Here is a 24,809-nt window from a genome sequence, read left to right as displayed (position 1 = left end):
AAACTTCAAGACGTTTTAATAACGTAGAATAAATTGTTAGTAGAACAAAACGTGACGAAATCGGCGAATAAGTCATCATTCGTGAATCTAGTGTCCGAATTTAACATTTTGCACCGTCATAAGCTTCCGATGTGGGTATCAAGGCGTTGTGGAGCGTGAGGTTTACAACGTATTTTGAGGATATACGATTCTATATGACACATGTAAGTATTATGCGTATTTTAATGCCAAATTTTTTACGACATTACTCCACTGAGCCTATAATTATTGTCAGAAGTCTTGAATCATTTGGATAAACGAGTTCGAATATTACCCAACATTAAATTCTCTCAAATTTCTTAAAGTTACTTGTTTAACAGAATTCTGACAGAGTATCCCTCATATATTATGAAACAAACCCTGGAAAAAATTGGAATCGAGACGGTTCAATAAGTTGACCCAGGGAAACATAAAAATCTCCATTCTACAAAAAATTGAATGACTCACAATTTCCATCCGATTTAACCCAATAAGTGGTTATTTTCATTAGTTATTAGCAGGCTTTAGTTTTCCATAAAAATATAATTTTTAGGATTGTTTTATCTTGCCCAAAATATTGACCAAACACCCATTTTTCTTCAAAAAATGACGAAAAATTAAGAAAAAGTTCAATAAATTCATAAATAACGCCAGAACCAGTAGTCGCAATGAAACAAAATGTTCTAACCATCGAAAGCGAATTCAATTACCTTTAATTCAACATTATAATATTTCATATCGATGCACTACAACCGAGGATATTCGGATTTTACTGAACGCACTTTTAATTTTAAAGGCGAAATTCATTTTTTTAATGTAACTCGAAAACTGTTCTACTGTAAATTTTTTGGACCTCAATTTCGGATTCAGCACACGATTTTACATTGAAAATGACCAGCAGCTTATTTAGTTCAGAAATGCTGTAAACTAGTGTAATCGCAAGTCAGTCCCATGTTCTATGGGATTTCCTATCTACATGGGACTGACGCGATTATAGGCAGTATATTGCTGGGGGTAAGGTGAAACTTTAATCCTTAACCTCAACCAATATAAATATAGCAAGACTCTTAACTATTTTTGGTTAATGATCAATCGAAAATTGATTCGGTCATCGGAAAAATTTAGATTTTCAATCAAGTATGTTATTGGGAATTTCCTTGCAAAAAAATAAACCTGTTTCGCTGGTATACGTATATTTGTTTGCTTTGTATAAAATTAATTTTTTGATTAAAAAGTTATAAACATTTTTTATTGTAATCAATAATTTCAATACTAAGTTTTTTGTTGAGATGGAGGATTTTGAAATCAAACGGGAACTCATGTCTTCACTATTCTCTGCAAACTATACAATAACATAAATTTTATTATTCACCATTCATGACGAATTAACCTAAACACTGTTAGACACTTGCCTAATAAAAAAAAACGATGCTATGCTTATATCACTATCAGCTCTTTTGTTTCAATGCATTTATAGCAATTGTCGATCTTGTTTAGAACATAAATCTTTCGCAACTATTTTTGACACATAGGATACACTGTATTGTATAATTGTTGATACATTCACATTAAAGTACTTTAGCAAATGGGTTGAATAAACTTATCGGTGAGTTTCTAATTTTAGTACACTTACGAATTACGGTTCGACGTAAATTGTCCTTGTTCTCAGAACAGTCTCTTCTCATAGGAAAACAAGCCGTGAACATTGCCTTCAACCTGAGCCGAATGGGTGCGCCTCGTGAACCGCAGTTCACCGTTATAGATCATTTTCCTAGAAACGAAACAAAACATTTATAAACCGCTGAAAGTACATCTGGGAGCAACATCATTACTTCAAATTTTTAATAGATTTAGTTCCAATGTCCTGACAGCTATGTTGCAATCCACACTGCAGGTAGGGTAGAAATCGCAAAACCGATCCCTTATCGACAATACTTCCGCTGACTCCCTGTGCAACACGCAGTTTGTCAATGTCCGTGTGGTAATACCGCGAACCTGCAGCATTCTTGGCATCCTTGCGTTCCATCGCTTCTAAGCTGCCCATTCCACGGTACTTCTTCAGTCGAACGCCATCACTAAAGTAATATTCACCAGGGGCCTCGGATGTACCGGCAAGCAACGAACCCATCATAACAGTGGATGCCCCCAGTGCCAGTGCCTTCATGATGTGACCGATCGATTGAATTCCTCCATCGGCAATCACTGGGACGCCATACTCTCGGGCTAATTTACTCACTTGATACACTGCCGTCGCCTGTGGACACCCACATGCCATAACTTCCTGGGTAATACAGATTGATCCAGAACCCATACCAACTCGCAGAGCATCACATCCAGCTTCTATTAAATTCATCGCTTGTTGGCGTGTTACAACATTACCAGCAATTACCTGAAGTGTTAATAAATAGTTTAATATGTAAAATCGATTGGATCGCATAAAAAGTAAATAAAATCATAAAAATGTACCTGAAGCTCGGGATATTTTTGTTTGATGTATTTAATCATGTTAATTTGATAGAGTGAGTTTCCTTGAGACGAATCCAAAACCACAACGTCGACACCATTTTGTACCAGCAGTTCCAAACGTTCTTTGTCATCTTCACGGGTCGAAATAGCAGCACCTACAAACAGCTGTTTGTTGCTATCTTTGGAAGCATTCGGGTAACTCCGCGCTTTTTTTAAATCGGTTCTGGCTATCAACGCCACAAGTTCCCCATTTTTATTCACAATTGGTAGCTTTCCTTTCTTGCTCTTTTCGAGTATATGATTGGCTTCTTGTAGCGTTACTCCACTCGGAGCTGTCACCATATCTTCTATTTTCGTCATGATATCCCGAAGTTTGAGTTGAGGAAGATCCTCGCGAAAATCGATATCCCTGGAGGTGACTATACCTATCAAACGCTCCCCGAGACGTCCGTGTTCCGTGATTGGATAGCCAGTGAAGCCGTTGTTTCTCTTCGCTTCCAACACATCTGCCACAGTATTGTCCGGACTCATCACCACTGGATCACGGATGAAACCATGTTTGTATTTCTTAACCTTGTGGACTTCGTTCGCTTGAAACTCCGGACTACAATTATGGTGAATGATTCCAATGCCACCGCAAAGCTGAAAAATCATTACAAAATTTAGTCATTATGTACAATTTTCATCAAGCCACAGTGTGCAAAAAAAGCATAAGAGTCCCATATTAAAAAACAGCAAGCCTAGAAAATTACTGTTCAAGAATTACATTTCCATTGAGCCTTATGGATGGGACAACAATGTGCTTTTATGGGCAGTGTATCTGTCTACTTATAATGCTAATTATTTTCCCAACCAACCAGGAGCGATGCAAATATATGCAAAATCTATCTATCTATCTATCTATCTATCTATATATATAAAAGTCAAAGTTTGTATTAATATGATTTATAGACTCCCAAACGGCTTAACCGATTTTCGTAAAAATTTGCACACAGTAGGTATTTGGTATGGGGCGTGTTTGTGTGCTATTAGTTGGAGATTATCTACCCGCCATATGGTGCTTTGAAACAAATTGTGTTTTCCTCCTATTTCGCAGAGCGTCGCAGCAACGCGCGATGGGTATTAGCTAGTTTCAAATAAAAGTAAAACGAAACCTCAAAGGTTATTATTGTTTCTTGGCGTAGAACGAATCCGTCTCAACCGACAATCTCTACAATCTATAGGGCCCCTTACACGAGGCGCTAGTAATGTCATTACTGAGCAGTAATGTTATTTTAATGATCATGTAAGGAGGGTAATAATGGCATACCCATACAAGCTCAGTAATGTCATTACTGAATAATGACACTTTTGTTGCGCGTGTAAGGGCCCCTTATTAGGCAGTTGTTTCGAGGTATGGCCCTACGTTTACGTTATGGGCTTGTCAATTATGGTTGCGTCAAATTGCAAATGACTTGAAAACCCAAGATAGTACCAGATAAGGTATACGCATACGCAAAGCGAGTGTTTTGGTTTTACGATTGGAAAGATCGACATTGCATAAATACTGCTTCACTTCGCAAAAAGAGATAAAAAACGAAATAAATTAATACATGCTTTGAATATAGAAACTAGTGCTTTCAACCTTTTTGAGGTTCTCCAGGCGTTTGCCATCAATAATATTATTATACACACAAACATACACCTTATACAGATGAGTCTGGGTCAATTGGCATAAGGTTATTTAGCATAACGGACATTTGGCAAAATGGTCATTTGGCATAATTTTGAGAATTCTCGACAAACGACGGCGTAAAAGCCAAACGTCAAAATTCTCATTAAAGGGAAATTCCAGACAAACCTTTACTTGCCAAGAACCATTCACAGCACCAAATGCAAGAAAAAACTTTTCTCTCTTGTTTTCTACCAACATCTGTGATTGGCAAGTGACCGCTTGTCCGGAATTTTCATTCAAAATGAATTTTGACAGTTGGCTTTTACGCCGTAATCATATGTTTGTCGAGAATTGATCACACTTAATGTCATTTGACATAACGGACATTTGGAATAACGGTCATTTAGCATAGTGGCCATTTTATCAAAATTATGATTACACTGAAAGACATTTGGCATAACGGGCATTTGGCATAATATTGAAAATTGATTACGCAGTAGATCATTTGGCATAACGGACATTTGGCATATCGGACATTTGGCATAATTTTGAGAAGTGATACCACGGAGGGCATTTGCCATTTTTTCAACTACAGGGAAACATACAATTTAAGACTGTGCGAGAAGTTAGGTAATTCGGCATAAATTTGAGCTGAAGATCTTTCCGTACAAATATTTTTATGTTAAGGAAAACAGTAATTTAGAATAGAGGTCGTTTGGCATAGGTATATGTAGTGATAAAGTTATTGATTACCAGGATTTTTTAAAGTATATCCTTTTTTGTATGTATTATGTATTTTGATTGTATGCTGACAATAGCATTCATCGTTCGAGGGAAAGTTAGTTATGCAGTTGTAAGCAGCTGGCATGTAGCTCAAATGTTTGAGGATAACGGAAACTACCTAAATACTTAAATGACTTTAAATGAGTTTGTTTAGCAATAGTACTAAAATTGAACTTGAACCAAAATTAATTAGATTATTCTTCTCTACCAATTAATAAAAACATATACGACTAATGTGGCTACGCCACATCGCTTCACATCGCGAGCTGCCCGACATCGCTGTCGCTCCATCGGACTTAAACTAATTTGTAGCCCCTATGTTTGAGTAATCCGGGCAAACGAGTGGATTGCTTGCGAGGGGCCGCTGCTTCCGACGGCAAGTCGGCGGCCACCTCGCCCTTGGTCTCGGTTATGCGGCAAATCCGCATTGTATTGGCTTCGCCCCAAGCGATAACTCAGTGTAACAGCCGATGGTTGAATATATCTAAGTTCATTAGTAATTTCATCATTTGAAAAACATGGCGAAATCCACAAATAATGAAGCATATAATTCGAAAGAACAGCTCATGATACAAAGAAAGATAATAAGGATAGTTTTAATTATTGAAACATTGTATGGAAAACCAAAACTCACTGGCGATCATAATAAAAATGGCCTAAACAAAACATACGTCGGGTGGATCGCAGTTCTACATTATACTATACTAAAACGTATGTCATAGCAAAGAATCCATAATTGCAAGAATGAACAAGCACAACAATTTCAAAAATGAAAAACAAAAGTACTGCTCATAGTTAAAAGAAGGTAAAATGAGTTATAAAATGTTAATAATTTACTCAAAATATAATCAATATTAGGTAAAGGATAACAACACATTATTACTATTGCTTAGTTTTTTTATTTATTTTTTTATTTATTCGTCAATCAATTGTAGACTACATTACACAAACATTAGTTGCATATATACTATACTGTATACTATTCCTATGTACTATGATTTCGCAGAGTTGAAAAGGGACCGTTCATAAACCACGTAGACCGAAATTTGAGAATTTTTAACCCCCCCTCCCCCCTAGTAGACCTTAGTAGACTTTTACCAACCCCCCCCCCCCCCCACACGTCAAAAGTCTACGTAGACTTTTAATTTATTTTATTCGAAGGAAATGTGAATTTAGCAAGAAGCACATTATAATGTTCAATTGAAAATTAGCGATTTAGATTTTTATCAAGCTTTTTGAATATTAAAGAAAGGTTTTTCACATTGTTTTTTTGTCTATGATTGATCAAATCATTTAATACCGATTCCAGGTGCTTTCCAACATTTGTGTAGCGGAATACTTTTTTTCAAGGTTAGTCACTCAAATATATGTAAAAAGATATATTGCTATAACTAGCTTAAATTTTTGCCGAAGTGCGACCTACAACAACAATGCAGAACTGCTAAACACTTTTTGAGCCTTACTGGTGCATTCAAAATTGTTAAATTATAAGAAACAATTACAAATTAATGCTGCCAATGTGTACTATCATCTAGACTAAAATAATAAACCAAACATGCACACAAATTTCACTTTTCGTGAGCAAATTTCAATATTTCCAAGATAATAAGATAATCTAAATTGTCTTATTTGATCAAGGGAACGAAGCTATTGAAATCTTCCCAAAAATATTTATATTTCTTATGTTATTAATAGCCGTATCACCTTAGAGTATTATCGCAAAGTATCAAAGTTTAACTCCGAATATTTTCGAAGATAAATATAGTAGAGACGGTTTGCACGAAGTTGCATAGGGTCAAGACGTAAAATTTAACGGGTGTTTAAAGATTTTGAAATCAGTGTAAATGATTGCAAGAGAAACTGATTAACTCGAGTAAACATTTTGTTGTAGAAGTTTAACTACACTACTGCTTTAACCACCGAAATCAATAAATAAAAAATAAAAAAATTAATCTACTTATTGTTAAAAATCGGGTGTTTTGTGGTTACAATGCTTAACTTTGACCATTTTTTAACTTTTTATGGTTCATGCATTTAACCCTCTGGAAGTCGCGCTTATGGCCCACTGAACGAGCAGCTGCTGGTGTCCTAAGACGATTTCGCTAGATTTTCAGAGCAGCGTGCACTCAGTGCACTAGCGCGACTGCCGGAAGGTTAATGGTTCATGCAACATGACCATCTTAAACACGGGAGAAATGACGCGGATTCCTACATCACCAGCACGCGCAAGCGCGTTGGATTTATCGCTTTGCTCGACATCGCTACAGTTAGATTGCATGTGGAAGGTGATCCCTGATCCCCACGGTAGCGATCATTTGCCTATCGTGATTTCAATTGCTAACGGTTCAAGACCATCGAAAACAATCAATGCCTCGTATGACCTCACACGGAACATTGATTGGAAGAGTTACGCGACCGCGATATCCGTTAAAATCGAATCCACTCAAGAACTTCCTCCGGAGGAAGAGTACAGGTTTTTGGCTGGCTTGATTCTCGACAGTGCGAATCAAGCTCAGACTAAACCAGTACCCAGCGCGAATACCCATGGACGGTCTCCCACCCTGTGGTGGGATAAAGAGTGCTCAGAGCTGTACGCGGAGAAGTCCACTGCATATAAGGCCTTCCGGGAAGACGGGTTACCCGCTAGCTATCAACAGTACGCGTAGTTAGAAAAGCGAATGAAGAGTCTAATGAAAGCCAAAAAACGCAGTTATTGGCGCCGGTTCGTCGACGGGTTAACGAGAGAAACAGCGATGAGCACTCTTTGGGGTACGGCTCGACGTATGCGTAACCGTAATAGTACCAACGAGAACGTGGAATATTCAAACCGTTGGATATTCGCTTTCGCCAAGAAGATCTGTCCGGACTCTGTCCCGGTACAGAAAACGTGCCGCGCCGCGTCTCCTCCCGATACCGCGAACGAAACACCGTTTTCGATGGTGGAGTTTTCACTTGCTCTCTTATCATGCAACAATAACGCCCCAGGGTTAGACAGAATCAAATTCAACTTGCTGAAGAATCTGCCTGACACTGCAAAAAGGCGCTTGCTGAACTTATTTAACAAGTTTCTTGAGGGTAACATTGTCCCTCATGACTGGAGGCAAGTGAAGGTCATCGCCATTCAAAAACCAGGAAAACCAGCCTCCGACCACAACTCGTATCGACCGATTGCAATGCTGTCCTGTATTCGGAAGTTGTTCGAGAAAATGATCTTGTTTCGCCTCGACAATCGGGTTGAAGCAAATGGCTTACTGTCAGATACACAATTTGGCTTCCGCAAAGGCAAAGGGACGAGCGATTGCCTTGCGTTGATTTCCACAGAAATCCAAATGGCCTATGCTAACAAAGAGCAGATGGCATCAGTCTTCTTGGATATTAAGGGGGCTTTTGACTCAGTTTCTATCAACATTCTGTCAGAGAAGCTGCACCAGCATGGTCTTTCACCAATTTTAAATAACTTTTTGCTAAACCTGTTGTCTGAAAAGCACATGCACTTTTCGCATGGCGATTTAACAACATCGCGATTTAGCTACATGGGTCTTCCCCAGGGCTCATGTTTAAGTCCCCTGCTCTACAATTTTTACGTGAATGATATTGACGATTGTCTTGCCAATTCATGCACGCTAAGGAAACTTGCAGACGACGGGGTGGTCTCTGTTACAGGGCCCAAAGCTGCCGACTTGCAAGGACCATTACAAAATACCTTGGACAATTTGTCTGCTTGGGCTCTTCAGCTGGGTATTGAGTTCTCCACGGAGAAAACTGAGTTGGTTGTTTTTTCTAGGAAGCGTGAGCCGACGCAACTCCAGCTTCTATTAATGGGTGCAACGATCAACCAGGTTTTCACATTTAAATATCTCGGCGTCTGGTTCGACTCTAAAGGTACCTGGGGATGTCACATTAGGTATCTGAAACAGAAATGCCAACAAAGGATCAATTTTCTCCGAACAATAACTGGAACATGGTGGGGTGCTCACCCAGGAGACCTGATCAGGTTGTACCAAACAACGATATTGTCGGTGATGGAGTACGGGTGTTTCTGTTTCCGCTCCGCTGCGAACATACACTTCATCAAACTGGAGAGAATCCAGTATCGTTGCTTGCGCATTGCCTTGGGTTGCATGCACTCGACCCATACGATGAGTCTCGAAGTGCTGTCGGGCGTTCTTCCGCTAAAAAATCGATTTTGGGAACTCTCATATCGATTGCTCATCCGATGCGACATTCTGAACCCGTTGGTGATTCAAAATTTCGAGAGGCTCGTCGAGCTTAATTCTCAAACCCGTTTTATGTCTTTGTACTTAGACTACATGGCACATAGCATCAATCCTTCTTCGTACAATCCCAACCGTGTCTGTTTCCTAGATACTTCTGAGTCTACTGTATTCTTCGACACATCCATGAAGGAAGAGATTCGTGGAATCCCGGACCATATACGCCCGCAGGTGATCCCCAATATATTTTATAATAAATTCCGAGAAGTCGACTGTGATAAAATGTTCTATACTGACGGATCAAATCTCGATGGGCCACTGGCTTCGGTATTTTCAATAATACTATCACCGATTCATTCAAGCTCAATGATCCCGCTTCAGTTTACGTCGCAGAGTTAGCTGCAATTCAGTACACCGTTGGGATCATCGACACTCTGCCCACAGATCACTACTTCATCATTTCGGACAGCCTCAGCTCTATCGAGGCTCTTCGTGCGGTGAAGCCTAAAAAGCAATTCCCGTATTTTCTGGGGAAGATACAGGAGTCCTTGTGTACGTTATCTGAAAAATCTTATCAGATTACCTTTGTTTGGGTCCCCTCTCATTGTTCTATCCCGGGCAATGAAAAGGCCGACTCATTAGCAAAGGTGGGCGCATTAAATGGTGACATATACGAAAGACCAATCTGCTTCAACGATTTTTTTAGTATTTGTCGTCAGAGGACACTCAACAGTTGGCAAACCTCGTGGAGCAATGGTGAACTTGGACGATGGCTACATTCGATTATCCCAAAGGTATCAACGAAGCCTTGGTTCAGGGGGATGGATGTGGGTCGGGATTTTATTCGTGTAATGTCCCGACTTATGTCCAACCACTACACCTTAGATGCACATTTGCGGCGTATTGGGCTTGCGGAGAGTAGTCTGTGCGCTTGTGACGAGGGCTATCACGACATTGAGCACGTTGTCTGGGTATGCGCCGGGTATTTGGACGCCAGGTCTCAGTTAAAGGATTCCCTTCGGGCCCGAGGTAGACCACCCAATGTCCCAGTCCGAGATATGCTGGCAAATCGTGATTTCCCTTATGTGTCCCTTATTTATACTTTCATAAAAACGATAAATATCCCAATTTAGCCCCTCTCTTTTTATTTCTCGTTTTTAGAAGTTTCCTCTTGCCGTGTGGAACCGATAAGCTTCAGACTGCCACTATGTAACCGCCATCGCCCTTATCACTACGGAATCTGAAGCGAGAGCGACTCGAGGTCCGAAGGATTCCCTTTGAAGGATTCCCCGCGGGTCCGAAGAATACCATCCGCCAATCCGACCTACTAGACTGAGGCGCAAATTTGTTTCGCTGATCTCCCGTTTGCCCGAAAGTTGCAAGTTTTGCTCTTCTCTACCGGTCACCATCTACGCCTTCTCTCCCCTGTCCTTGATACAACTACTTCTACACCGATTTTGGAAATGACCAAGCATAAGTATCCGATAAAAAATCAAATTTGTATTCCGTATTCCTAGTTTTAAGATAGTTGTAATTTCTACTCTTTGTTAAAACTATTGTCCCCCATCTTGTAAATAGAATTGTATCCCTAGTTTTAAAACATCTGTGAAATTTTTCATAAATATTTGTTCCCCCTTTTGTGTACTAAACTATATTGTTAGTTTTAAGATAACTGTAAATATTTCCTAAAAAACTATTACTATTGAATTCCTTGTTTTAAAATTTTTCATAAAAAAAATCTTTTGCCCCCTCTCTTATATATAGAATTTTTTTTTCTAGTCTTAAGATAGCTAATTTTTTCTCTTTTATAAAAAAAAATATTTCAGCATTGTAACCTCCTAGTTTTAAGATATTCAAAATGTAAAAACAAAAGAATTCGGCACCGCCAAGCTAACGCATTTGTGCCTATCAAATAAACGAAATGAATAAAAAATGGTTCATGCATGTCTGCTAACTAGGGGTGTCTCAGATGATTTCACAGTCAAAATCTTCCGTCGAGAGGAATTTTGGGCGATCGTCTTTAGAACTGTCATTTTGTATCATTCCTAGATCAAGACTATATCAAATTATACGCAAGAAACAACAACGTGTGAGGTGTCCAAAAAAAATCGTGGGTTCTGGGTTGAATGGTCGCTTAACGAGTAGTTACCTCAATAGTGTACTAGCTTTGAAGTTTCTGCATAAATACTGAATAGACCGATATTTTGAATACAACTCTCTTTAAATCCCATTCATAATTAGTAATACGAGAATAACAAAAAATAAAAGTCTACGTAGACTTTTTCAAAGACCCCCCCTCCCCCCTCGTAGAAAAAACGTAGACATTTGCCAGACCCCCCCCCCGTCCCCCCTATGAGTCTACGTGGTTTATGAACGGCCCCAAACTGTTTTAAACTTGTTCGGGGTATGGTAAGGTCAATACTTTCACAATGCTCGTTATACACAGCCATCATCTGGTCTAGTGGTCCGAATTTAACATAATCTGTACGGTGCCCCATCGCGAGCAAATTTCTATTGCGTAATTGACGAGTATTGCAGCATTAACCTTATGGGTCATTCACCTGATAAACTAAAGATTCGTATGTTATGCCAAATGACTTTCAGTGAGATCACTTAGCAAAATTAAGCCAAATGTCCATTATGCCAAATGTCCGTTATGCCAAATGACAGTTATGCCAAATGTCCGTTGTGCCAAATGTCCGTTATACCAAATGACCTTCAGCGTGATTAATTCTCCAAATTATGCCAAAGACCATTATGCCAAATAACCGTTATGCCAAATGTCCATTATCCAAATGACTTTATGCCAAATGGCCCACTCCCTATACAGATTATCTTGAATCTGTTGTGTGTTTGTAAAATCTGTCACTCCTCGCGTTCTAACCCAAGGCACGCTTTCTTCCCTTTGAGGCAGGCCCTCGAGTTGTACAGCTTCTGTTTACCCTATGACCGCGCATCCAACTTTTACAAGTATCTTGGTGGCTCCTTCCATGATGCTCAGGACCACATTTCCCAGACATGATGAATTGAATAAATTGATTTCGCACGGAAATTATCCTTGTACTTTCGTTATTTTACATTTTAGGTGTAGAGCGGCTCTGATCAGCAATTCTGCCCTGTCTAGAAATGCTTTCCCCTTCGACTTAAATTTAAACTAGGTCGCATTGATATTCATGATTACCACTTTGATAATAATAATTTACCTTTTACGTTAATAATTAACATCTATGTTCCTTTATATATGCCATCGTACTTTTTCTTTGTTATTCTATCTCCAATATTCAATTTTAATGCATTTCTCTTCTTTTTCACTTTTTTACATCTCAGCGCCGTGCCGTGTTCTACCTGTAAAGTACAATGAATTATGATATATAATGCCACCCCATTCACCGGTTTTATCAACGAAGTATTGCCAAAAAGGTTAACTAAAATAATTAACAATAATATTAGTATACTGCCGCTATACGTATGGCTGTCCCACGTGCTATGGGAATCCCTGTATACATGGGACATTTATTCGTAGGGCGGCAGTATATTAACCACTCAGTGTGATTCAACGGATATGAAACGGAAATATGGTTAGTCTAGTTTTTATGATATATTCACTTTTGCAGTTGTTTATAAATTGATAGTTTGTTCAGTTTATAAGAGGGTATAAACATTTTATATATTTGTTGTTTGGATTCCTTCAATATGATCCTTAAAAGTGAGCTTTATATCGTAAATCAAACCCAAGTATTTAACTTGATCTGACCACGTTAAATTCAAATCATTAAATTTAATAATATGGTTATGATTTGGTTTAATAAAAGAAGGTCTTGGCTTATGCGGAAACACAATCAAATGTGTTTTTGTCGCATTAGTGGAAATTTTTCCATTTTTCAGGTAATTATTGAAAATATTCAGGTTTCGTTGCAGGCGACTGCAGATAATCCGAAGACTCCTACCAGTGGTTGAGATGCTAGTAACAACACAGAAAAGTGATTTTTTACAGCCGGCGGGTAGATTTGGAAGATCAGAGGTAAAAATATTGTATAGGATTGGTGCGACGCTTGACCCTTGCGGGACACCTGCTTTTACGGGTAGCTTATTAGATTTACAATCCTGATAAGAAACCGGTAGGATACGGTTAGTAAGATAATTTTTAATTATCTTTATTATGTAAATTGGAAAATTGAAGTCCCACATTTTGGCAATTAAACCTTTGTGTCAAACACTGTCGAAAGCTTTTTCGATGTCTAGAAGAGCAACTCCAATGGAATAGCCCTCTGAGATATTTGCCTTTATCATGTTAGTTACTCTCACAAGTTGATGAGTAGTGGAATGTCCAATACGAAATCCAAACTGCTCAAGAAGAAAAATAGAATTCTCATTGATATGTGACATCATTCTAGTTAGGATGATTTTTTCAAATAATTTACTAATAGAAGAGAGTAAACTAATTGGTCGATAACTAAATGCTTCTGCTGGGTTTTTATCTGGCTTTAGAATAGGAATAACCTTGGCATTTTTCCATCTTTCAGGAAAGTATGCTAATTCAAAACATTTGTTAAATATTTTGACCAAGTATCTAGTAAGTGGTGATTTCGGGAAGGTTTTTTAAGAAGAATGTTGAAAATTCCATCATAACTTGGAGCTTTCATATTTTTTAACTTTGATTTGATCTCATCATAGTTTGTTTCAACAATCTCGTCTAGAGACAATACTTGATTTGAAACGTTTTCATATTTTTGTGAGACTTCGTTTTCAATAGAACTCACAACATTGAGATTAAAATTATGTACGCTCTCAAACTGCTGAGCAAGTTTTCGAGTTTTTTCTTTGTTTGTAAGAAGTATGTGGTCACCTTCCTTTAAACCTGGAATGGGTTTCTGAGGTTTCTTAACAACCTTAGAAAGTTTCCAGAAAGGTTTAGAATATGGCTTCATTTGTTCAACCTCTTTCGCGAAATGTTCATTTCTTAAGAGTGTGAATCTATGTTTAATGCCTTTTTGTAGATCCTGATAGATAGATTTCCTAGCAGGATCACGAGAACGTTGATATTGACGTCTTCGAACGTTCTTCAAGCGAATCAGAAGTTGAAGATCGTCGTCAATAATAGGAGTACTAAATTTTTTCTATGTTGTTGGTGCTGATAAATTTCTAGCATCAACTATAGAATCACGTAAATTTCGTAATGCCGTATCAATGTCAGCTTTATTTTGTAAATCAAGGTTATGATTAAAATTATTCTCAATATAAGTTTTGTACCATTCCCAATTCGCTTTGTGATAATTGAACACTGAGCTAATGGGATTGGAAACAGCTTCTTGAGAAAGTGAAAAAGTTACTGGAAGATGATCAGAATCAAAGTCAGCATGTGTAATCAATTCACTACAAATGTGACTTTGATCTGTCAAAATCATATCAATTGTTGATGGATTCCTTACTTGGAATTGAATAGCGCGTAAGACCATTTGGGAACAAAATTGAATAATAACCAGTAGAGCAATCATTAAAAAGTAGTTTACCGTTGGAATTGCTTTGAGCATTATTCCAGGCTCGGTGTTTGGCATTAAAATCACCGATTATGAAGAATTTCGACCGATTTCTTGTAAGTTTTTGTAAGTCTCCTTTCAAGAAATTAATTTACTCGCCAGTGCACTGAAAAGGCAAATAGGCTGCAGCAATAAAAATGATACCAAGATCGGTTTCAACTTCAATACCCAAACTCTCGATCACCTTGATGTTAAGAGACGGTGTAACAGAATGTTTGATCCTGCGATTAACCGTTTCTGCGATTCCTCCGCCAACAATTCGATCAAAACAATGAATAACAAAATTGGAGTTACTCTTCAATTTAATGTTTGGTTTTAAAAAAAAATCGGTCACAACGGCTATATGCACATTATGTATCCTCAAGAAGTTGAAAAATTCATCTTCGCGCGTTTTTAAGGAACGAGCATTCCAATTTAATAAATTTAAATGATTATTTAAAGTCTATTAAACTTTAATTTCATTACAATTTTGTTAGCAAATTCCCACCCAGCTTGAAAAGCTTCAAACATGGAGGTAGAATTTAACATAGCAATCATCGTAGGTAACATAGATTCTTGCAAGTATTTTAATTTTTCTTCCGTTACGCTACCTAGATCCATTGGACTAAAAGAAGCGTTGGATGTAAATGAGTTTGTAGGCGTGGTAGCCATTATTTTGGCCTTGTTACCTGCCACTGAAGCATAACATGACCAGGGATGCCAACGGTACCGATAAACTACATTTTTTTCGGTATATTTACATTTGTACAAGCCGTACAGCCCGCTACAGCGACGCATCACTACAGCTCTTGTCAGAACGGTAGCCACACCGAGTACATTTTCCCGTACAGCAGTAGAATACATTTTTGTTTTGCTGCTGTACTCCGACTGCTCGGTGAGAGTGTGGCATAGTAAAGTTTGTTCTCTCGCTTTGTACATTTTTCTCTCCATAGTCAAAGGGAGAGGCCCGCACACGAAAGCGTTGATGCCGGCCGTGGCGTAAATAAGCCGCATTCATTGTCGTAATTTTTGAATAAAAATATTAAAAATATTGAAAATATTAAAAAATGTAAAATAAGGAAAGAGAAGCTGTACCGCTCGCGTCTGGTGGCTGTACCGGGGACAGTAGTTTTTTGTCATGTTACTGCTTTGCACACAGGCAGCCGTACAGCGCTGGGCGTCCTGCACTAGCGAATGACAGCAGCATCGAGAGAGAAATGAGAATGTAGGCAGAAAAATTACAGCCGCAGAAAAGGTAGACATTTTGCATCCTTGAACATGACACACCATTGTAGGATGGTGTGACGGAGATAACTAGAGAAGTTGCTAATCTATTTTGGAGCGGATTAACACGTTTTCTTGAAGTGTACCTGAAGAACTAGGTAAATTGTTTATTTGATGTTTTTGTTGCCTAGAACGAGAATTTATAATTTTATCTCGAACAGAGCCAGTCCAGAAATTCGATTTATGGTTTTCGCTACAATTAGCACATTTGAAACTTTTTTTTGGTTTTTTGAACCGGACAAGTACAAGTGTGCGATTTATCACTACAGATCATACATTTGAAATCCAAATGATACTTTTTTGTGCCGTGCCCAAAGCCTTGGCATCTACGACACTGGGTCAGATTTTGAATTCTGCCGCCATATCGTCTATAATGTTCCAACTTTACTCACAAGTGGAACATAAAACATGCTTTTTCTAATACTTTCAAATTATTAACCTCAGTACGGTTAAAATGAATTAAATAAAGCTCCTGGATAATTCCAGAGCGTACTGGTGTATTATCGCCGCTATCCTTTCTCTTCATAAGAATAATTTGTGAAGGAGAAAAGCCAAGTAAATCTTTCAATTCGTTGGATATTTCATCCAAACTTTGACCGTAGCGTAGCGCTTTCAAGACAGCCTTGAATGGTCTATCTGTCTTGAAATCATATGAATAAAACTTATATAACTTCTCCGTAAGATACTGGAGTAGTCGTTTGTGGCCAATCAATTCCTCCACTGTAACTCAAGGATGGAGAAGATACCCTTTTCCGTTTAGTTTTGAATTTTGGCACCCGGCCTTTCTGGGAGGACCCAGACATGTTGGAAGAATTAAATATTTCTTTAGGATGAATTATTCTTGGAAAATGTTTTTGTCTTGAAAAAGACTGATTGAGTTGAAAAAGTAGGTAGTCTTCAGAAAGACTGATTGCCGAAAAAATATAAGTAGTCTTGGGAAAGACTGATCGAGCGAAAATATAGGTAGTCTTGAGAAAGACTGTTGCTGTTGAAAAACTCTAGGTAAACCAGGAGCTATCAAGATTTGTGACCGGTTCGAACGAAGGTACAAGCTTGTATGGCAGTACATTTTTCATTTTATCTACTATTGACCCAATAAAAAGTGATGCGCAATGTTTGGAACCGTTATTTACATCGTGTTCTTATTTCTGCACACTTGTAGCAATTCGGGATGGTATGCAAGCTTTACTCGTTTGTTCAAGTGGAAAACCCTATCGATCTTGTTAGAAACAATCACTCTATCCATCGGGCAGCCACTGCATGTAATGTTCCTGAAAGCAAAATTCGCTTAAAGCTGAAAGTTTTTCAAAAACCGGGAAAACCGCATGTTTTAACAAAAGAAGAGGAGCAATTTTTCCAATTGGATGATAAATAGCGCAAAGGTTGGTTTTCCGGTTGATCAGCAACTAAGGGCATTCGTAGCGTATACGTTCACCTTATCAGGCGGAAACAATCCGTTCACCGATGGTATTCCCGGTCGGAAGTGGTTGAAATTGTCCCTTAGACCAATATATCTCGGCGAATCCCTAGTGCGCTCTCAAAGAAGCAACGGACAAGTGTAACGGAACCAAAAATTCAAGCATGGTTTGATAGTATTCATTGGTAGTTCGATATGAATAGATTGCACCACATCGCAAGTAAGGGATCATCCATAAATGACGTAGCATTATATGGGGGAGTTTTGTATTTTGTGATATGTGACGACAGGGGGTAGAGGGTCATGTCATGCTACGTAACTTTTTAAAGAGGAATAGGGGTTGACCTGATGTCACAACAACATTACCCGTTTCATCTAACTTCGTTTTTTACTTTTTTTAAATTTTCACGGGAACAAGGGGGAGGAGGATTACCGTCAAGCTACGTAATTATCAGGGGGGGTATTTAGAGTTTTGTGAAGAAATGCTACGATGGGGGAGGGGGGTGTCAAAAATCACTCAAAAAATGCTACGTCATTTATGGACAAATCACCCATCCTCGTTTGGTTCTAAACAGAGAGGAAGTATTCGCGTGGACTGGGAAAAAATGCGTGCGCAAAAGTAAAAACTATGCGAATTCGTAGAAAGAAGCCTACACCACATTATTTGCGGCGAATGCAGCGGGAAATCTGGTACCAACTCTTGTACTGTTTCCTTACAAACAGTGACTACCGGCTGAAATAGCTCTAAACGACCCGTTACCAAGCAGAAATGTAATCCGAATCGAAAGTGCATATCTATAGTCGTTCTTCAGAGGACACCCAAATATCACATCGGATCCCTAGTGCTCTGTCATAGCAACGTAAAAGTGTAGAATAACTGATTTACAAACAAATTGCAGCATATTGCATGAGATCCGCCATTAAAGATGTTTGCCTGAAATCACATATGGCAATGTACATTACGCCGCGCAGAAAAAGTCCATCATTGTAACACCATTTGAAACCTACTCTCCGTTCGCGTTGCATTTATATCCCATATTCGTTATCTATTTAATGTATAAACAAAATAAATCGATTCTTTTTTACGTTTTAACGACATTCAATTAGCTAGAGATTACTGGGTAGGGAAAGTTATGAAACTTAGAGCCATAGTACTCAAGTGAGAGCAAGGATGTGAAGTAAACAGATCGGAAAACTAGAAGTGGCAGGTTTGCCGGTTGTCACGGTAAAGATAGATACGTCTACCTTTATCAAGGACACATGATAGTGAACTCGAGTGATTCGTAGTTATTCTGCCTAAGCTCGACCCTCATTATCAGAAGGCAAAAATTAAGCCCGCACGATATTTAGCCTGTTCTAATGACCCTGCCACTTCTAGTTTTCCGATCTGTTTACTTCACATCCTTGCTCTCACTTGAGTACTATGGCTCTAAGTTTCATAACTTTCCCTACCCAGTAATCTCTAGCTAATTGAATGTCGTTAAAACGTAAAAAAGAAAATGTGACTAACATAGTCGAAATAAAAAAAGGGAAAAAAAGAAAAAGAAACTGATGGGATTCCATCGGCAGCGGTGGGTAGCCGCTGTAGACACAGCCACTGCCTTACACAATGTAGCAAACCCGCCACGACTGTGAGAACAGTGACAATAGTCTAATAAAAATCTATCCCGGCATTCAAAAGGCATACAGAGATGAACAGCAGCAATCATCATTCAGATTGATGCTAATCGTCGACAGGTTTTCAGTGGTGATCTTGCGTGGCTTAATTTTTGCCGGTTGTCACGGTAAAGATAGATACGTCTACCTTTATCAAGGACACATGATAGTGAACTCGAGTGATTCGTAGTTATTCTGCCTAAGCTCGACCCTCATTATCAGAAGGCAAAAATTAAGCCCGCACGATATTTAGCCTGTTCTAATGACCCTGCCACTTCTAGTTTTCCGATCTGTTTACTTCACATCCTTGCTCTCACTTGAGTACTATGGCTCTAAGTTTCATAACTTTCCCTACCCAGTAATCTCTAGCTAATTGAATGTCGTTAAAACGTAAAAAAGAAAATGTGACTAACATAGTCGAAATAAAAAAAAGGGGAAAAAAAGAAAAAGAAACTGATGGGATTCCATCGGCAGCGGTGGGTAGCCGCTGTACACAGCCACTGCCTTACACAATGTAGCAAACCCGCCACGACTGTGAGAACAGTGACAATAGTCTAATAAAAATCTATCCCGGCATTCAAAAGGCATACAGAGATGAACAGCAGCAATCATCATTCAGATTGATGCTAATCGTCGACAGGTTTTCAGTGGTGATCTTGCGTGGCTTAATTTTTGCCGGTTGTCACGGTAAAGATAGATACGTCTACCTTTATCAAGGACACATGATAGTGAACTCGAGTGATTCGTAGTTATTCTGCCTAAGCTCGACCCTCATTATCAGAAGGCAAAAATTAAGCCCGCACGATATTTAGCCTGTTCTAATGACCCTGCCACTTCTAGTTTTCCGATCTGTTTACTTCACATCCTTGCTCTCACTTGAGTACTATGGCTCTAAGTTTCATAACTTTCCCTACCCAGTAATCTCTAGCTAATTGAATGTCGTTAAAACGTAAAAAAGAAAATGTGACTAACATAGTCGAAATAAAAAAAGGGAAAAAAAGAAAAAGAAACTGATGGGATTCCATCGGCAGCGGTGGGTAGCCGCTGTAGACACAGCCACTGCCTTACACAATGTAGCAAACCCGCCACGACTGTGAGAACAGTGACAATAGTCTAATAAAAATCTATCCCGGCATTCAAAAGGCATACAGAGATGAACAGCAGCAATCATCATTCAGATTGATGCTAATCGTCGACAGGTTTTCAGTGGTGATCTTGCGTGGCTTAATTTTTGCCGGTTGTCACGGTAAAGATAGATACGTCTACCTTTATCAAGGACACATGATAGTGAACTCGAGTGATTCGTAGTTATTCTGCCTAAGCTCGACCCTCATTATCAGAAGGCAAAAATTAAGCCCGCACGATATTTAGCCTGTTCTAATGACCCTGCCACTTCTAGTTTTCCGATCTGTTTACTTCACATCCTTGCTCTCACTTGAGTACTATGGCTCTAAGTTTCATAACTTTCCCTACCCAGTAATCTCTAGCTAATTGAATGTCGTTAAAACGTAAAAAAGAAAATGTGACTAACATAGTCGAAATAAAAAAAGGGAAAAAAATAAATCGATTCTATTAAAACCATCGTGCTTTATAAAACGTGCGCAAAGTTAGACACCACCCGCGCAAAGTTAGGAACAATATAGATTTCTTCTAAATTATATATATTTTTTATAATCTATTCTTTTTCTTGCTAATAATTTCTATGAATAAAGTGATTAAAACTCTACCATAAAAATAAATTTTTAGAAAGGGAAACGCTTTTTTATATTTTTTGTATTGAAACAAACTTAGAAATTTCTTAGCTGCACAGAGTATGGTGCGTACACGGTATCTGAAGCGAAAAAGACACTATCATTTTATACATTTTTCCTAATCATATAAGCAACAAGGGCAGTCTGCCGTGCAGTCCAAGCATTCTTTTAGTAAAATACAATTTAGGATGTAAAAAACACAATAGTATCGCCCTTTTCAAGAAAAATTGTAACATATTTTAGATTTAATGTTCACCCAGGTTTGTTCTAGCTCATGTCTGTTCTCTAAGGCAAAATCTTATTCATTATCAAGACTTATGATACTCACTATGCACCGTATGATGTATACCTGTATGTATAGTAATAAGCAACTTACCGCCATTGCGATGGCCATATCCGCTTCGGTGACGGTGTCCATTGGGGATGACACCAAGGGAGCTTTTAGAGAAATTTTCTTCGTCAGCTGGGAGGACAAGTCAACATCGTCGGCTGTGAAATCGATATAGCCTGGAAGAATGAGTATATCGCTGAAAGTAAACAACGTTTCTCACTTGAAAGGTATTGCTTAAAAACAAAATAATATAATTCATGTTGATTACATAGGCAGATGCACTCACTTGTATGTCAACCCATCGCCATTACGGAAAAGATCATCGCAGGATAAACCGTCTTGTAAATTCACTCCATTTGCCATTGCCATGGTGTTTCCAATTACACAAACTGAAATAAAGGCATTGTAAGAAATACTTCTCTAGCAGAATTCTTAATCAATATTTGGGCAACAAGTACTAAAAAACACGTGGAAAATATAATCCGAAACTTACCTATTTTCTTCGCTTAAACCTTGTAATTATTTGCAACTGCTATGTATTATATTATGCAAACCTTTAAGCTCAACACAATTCCGAAAACACCGGTATTGAATATTTTGTAAAAATTCTATGAAATATGCTCATAAACACCCTCACGCCGACTGCAACTGAACATTAAAAATTCATGCCACAGACTGAACGATTTTTTCACAAAGGATTGCGGTTCGTTGCGGAAAATGTTTGACAGACAAGCATGTTGTCGGCAAAGAGAATAGGGAAAGAGACGAATAGTGTGAAGCCAAAAATACCTTATTGAGCAGACCAATCGTGCAATGTAAATAAACATTACTCATGCCTGAGTTGGAGGAGATAAGTATTGTAAATCTATCAAAAAAGAAATTTGAATTTTCGTCAGAATTTAGTGCAATCGTGATTGTAAGGTGCATTCTAGAGTCTATGTATGAGTAAAAACAAGCTTTAGAATTATTTCATCTCTTTGTTTCAAAATGCACATCGTTTGATAAACAAATCCAACGATCGACAAAAGGTTTGTTTTCAAAATATAATAGGCGTCATTTAAAGTGCTGCCTTTGGAAATGGTTGCCAAATTCTAGTGTTGAAATCATCGTAAAGGGAGTGTTGCCGTTTTGACTGATTTTCACTCTGCGTCTCTTTCACTATTCTCTTTGGTTGTCGGGACTGCACGCTCATTGAAAATAACTCAAAAGTGAGTGACCAGCCACTCAATTCCATAAAAAGTGCACATGGTCAAAAATTGAGTTTTCCTCACTTACTCAGTTTTGAGCTCGGGTACAAAATGTCAATTTTGAGTACTTTTTACGCAAAGACAAAATTTGAAATTTAACCGATCTGTATTTTTAATAATACTAACAAACGCATTAATCTGTATATAAAATTCCACTTACCTGTATCTCTAGTTGTTAATACGATGTTTATCAATTTATTCCGAGGTCCTTTCTCCTTTTTCCTGTAAATAGGATCTCGTGCTTCTGGATATGCAAAATAAGAAGGTATGTTATTTTAAAAAAGAAACCACACTTGCGAAAACTTACCTTTTAGTTTTCCGAATGTCTCCTCGTTGATTTTTTTTTCTGTTGAATCAACATTTGAAACTATTTTCAATTTTTTGTGTGCGGGCTGTTCCACTTCGTGCACCAGTAAGTTTTTTTCACTCAAATAGTTGATAATTTAATGGTTACTCCAGAGTTCAGTCAATTCTACTCAAATCGATACTCATTTTTTGACAGTTTGCCTCGGTTTTTGAAATTGAGTAGTGGAAACTCAAATTTTGAGTAGTTTTCAATGAGCGTGTGGACTTTTTACCGTTACCGATAACTTGTATGTACACGGTAAAAAAATGCTCACGTTGATGGAAAGCGATTAATTCTGGTTGCAGTTGAAAACTGGAAAATCCAACCAGGAATAATCGTATTTCCTCTGGTTCTAAACAATGGAATCACATTGGAAGTAGTGCACTGTATTCGTACAATGATGCGCTATATACCGCACTACTTCCGACATCATGGATTAGCACTAAACAAGAGAAAAAACGACTTTCGCTGGTTGGATTTAACTGTAACGATAATACAGTTGATTTCGCACTACTTACCCAGCATTTCAAAGCGATGTGTCAATCTAGCACTACGAAATCAACAGAAAATCACTTCCATTTGAAAACTATATACGTATTCCTTACGGTATATCCCATTATAGATATGTTACCTGAGAACAAATAATTGCCTTATAAATTACCCACAAGTAAAATATATAATACTCACGTTCTACATTACATTGGAAATGCAAGTTTTCCATTTTTGCTCCTATTTCATAGCATGTGTTTGCAGTCGATTAAAGACTTTAGTGTTTTGGCACTTTTGACAATTCTAATTAAAGATGGAACCACTCAAATTCAATAGATTACAGACACAGTAGTCGATGAAATAAAACACCCCGTCAGGCAATTAGTGAGGGCAAAAACTAGCTCATTCAATGAGTTTCATCGTCGCAAAATGCATAGGATGGAAGCTTTCCGTGACTTAACTTTTTATCTGTTCCGACAGCATAAGTCATTAAAGTGACTGTACGCTTGTCCGGACATGCCGCAGACTCAGGTGATTCGCATTTAATGCAAAAATATCCTCAATCCTGCATTGCAGAGGACAAAGAGTTAAGTAGCGGGGAAACTCTGAGGGCCAATTTCTTCACTGGATGAAAACTAGAAAAACTCTAGTAAGAGAACTGCGGAGAGAAAAACAGCATTTTTGGCAACGTATGCCCCGACATTGTATGGCAACATGTCCAATGTTATAAGGATACACACTTAAAATCCATTACCTACCAGTAGGTAATTTTAATTTGCTGTCCTTATTTCACTGCCGGAAAACGAGGGAGAGGGAATGATTTTTTTACTCAAAATTAATGGGATGAAGTTTAGTTGGCTTTGGGGAATCTCATTATTTTTGGGTAAATTTGGACTCCCTCTCTTTCGTTTTTCGTTGGAGGAAGTGGGATGCACAGTTTTAAAATTACCTACTGCTAGGTAATGCAAGTTTTCTGTGTAGGCAATGTTCGATTGGATTCGTTTTTTGACAGCTAAACGCGAATCCAATCGATCCAAAATGGAGTCTCCGCAGTTCTCTTTCTAGAGTTTTTCGAATGAAAATCGGTTTTCGCTGAAAACCAGTTTACAGGTTGCTAGTGACCAATTAGCCGAAAACCGGTTTTCAAAGAAAACCGGTTTTCATTTAGGTGAAGAAATTGGCCGTAAGGTTGTTCATTGACCCTACTCCACGCTTTTTTAAACTTTCTTACTTCAAATCCGTGCTCTTTCTTGAGTACTATTGCTCTTAATATTTGAAAAATATTTCACCTTCCAGTCCCTTGCTAATTAAATGTCGTTACAATATAAAAAAAATCAATAGATTAGTATATAGTGGTGCGAATTCAACGGATATCCATTTCAATTTAAAGATCATTTCTATTGAATAGCTTTTAAAGACCAGGTTATTTTGATACAAGTTATTGCGCACTTCCCACCAACCACCAACATGAATTCCGCACTTTCTTACCTTACCGTTCAGGCTAGAGCCTTGTTGTCTCTTGCTGTATGCAGAAGCCGTATCCACTCTACTCGGTTCATTGCTGCTTGTCGCCAGCCTCGCAGTCTTCGAAGGGTCCGCAGGTCGTCCTCTATCTGGTCGATCCACCGTGCTCGCTG

General features: G+C 38.3%; 1 protein-coding gene across 2 annotated transcripts; it reads right to left on the bottom strand.

Moving 5' to 3' along the window:
• Positions 1-1,194: 1,194 nt before the first annotated feature.
• LOC131690028 (inosine-5'-monophosphate dehydrogenase) lies at positions 1,195-21,828 on the bottom strand. Of its 2 annotated transcripts, XM_058975471.1 has the most exons (6): positions 21,584-21,828; positions 21,377-21,479; positions 21,136-21,286; positions 2,485-3,126; positions 1,851-2,407; positions 1,195-1,789 (listed from the first exon to the last, which is right to left on the bottom strand). In XM_058975471.1, the coding sequence occupies exons 2-6, from the start codon at positions 21,457-21,459 to the stop codon at positions 1,684-1,686; spliced, it is 1,539 nt and encodes a 512-aa protein (XP_058831454.1). In that variant the 5' UTR covers positions 21,460-21,479; positions 21,584-21,828; the 3' UTR covers positions 1,195-1,683. The 2 variants fall into 2 exon arrangements, with proteins under 2 accessions (XP_058831454.1, XP_058831455.1); XM_058975472.1 differs by lacking the exon at positions 21,584-21,828 and having other exon boundaries at positions 21,136-21,266.
• Positions 21,829-24,809: the final 2,981 nt, after the last annotated feature.

The sequence above is a fragment of the Topomyia yanbarensis genome, chromosome 3 (genome assembly GCF_030247195.1).
Source record: "Topomyia yanbarensis strain Yona2022 chromosome 3, ASM3024719v1, whole genome shotgun sequence".
Lineage (NCBI taxonomy): Eukaryota > Metazoa > Arthropoda > Insecta > Diptera > Culicidae > Topomyia > Topomyia yanbarensis.
The sequence above is the reverse complement of the archived record's forward strand: the minus strand, read 5'-3'. Positions and strand labels throughout refer to the sequence as shown.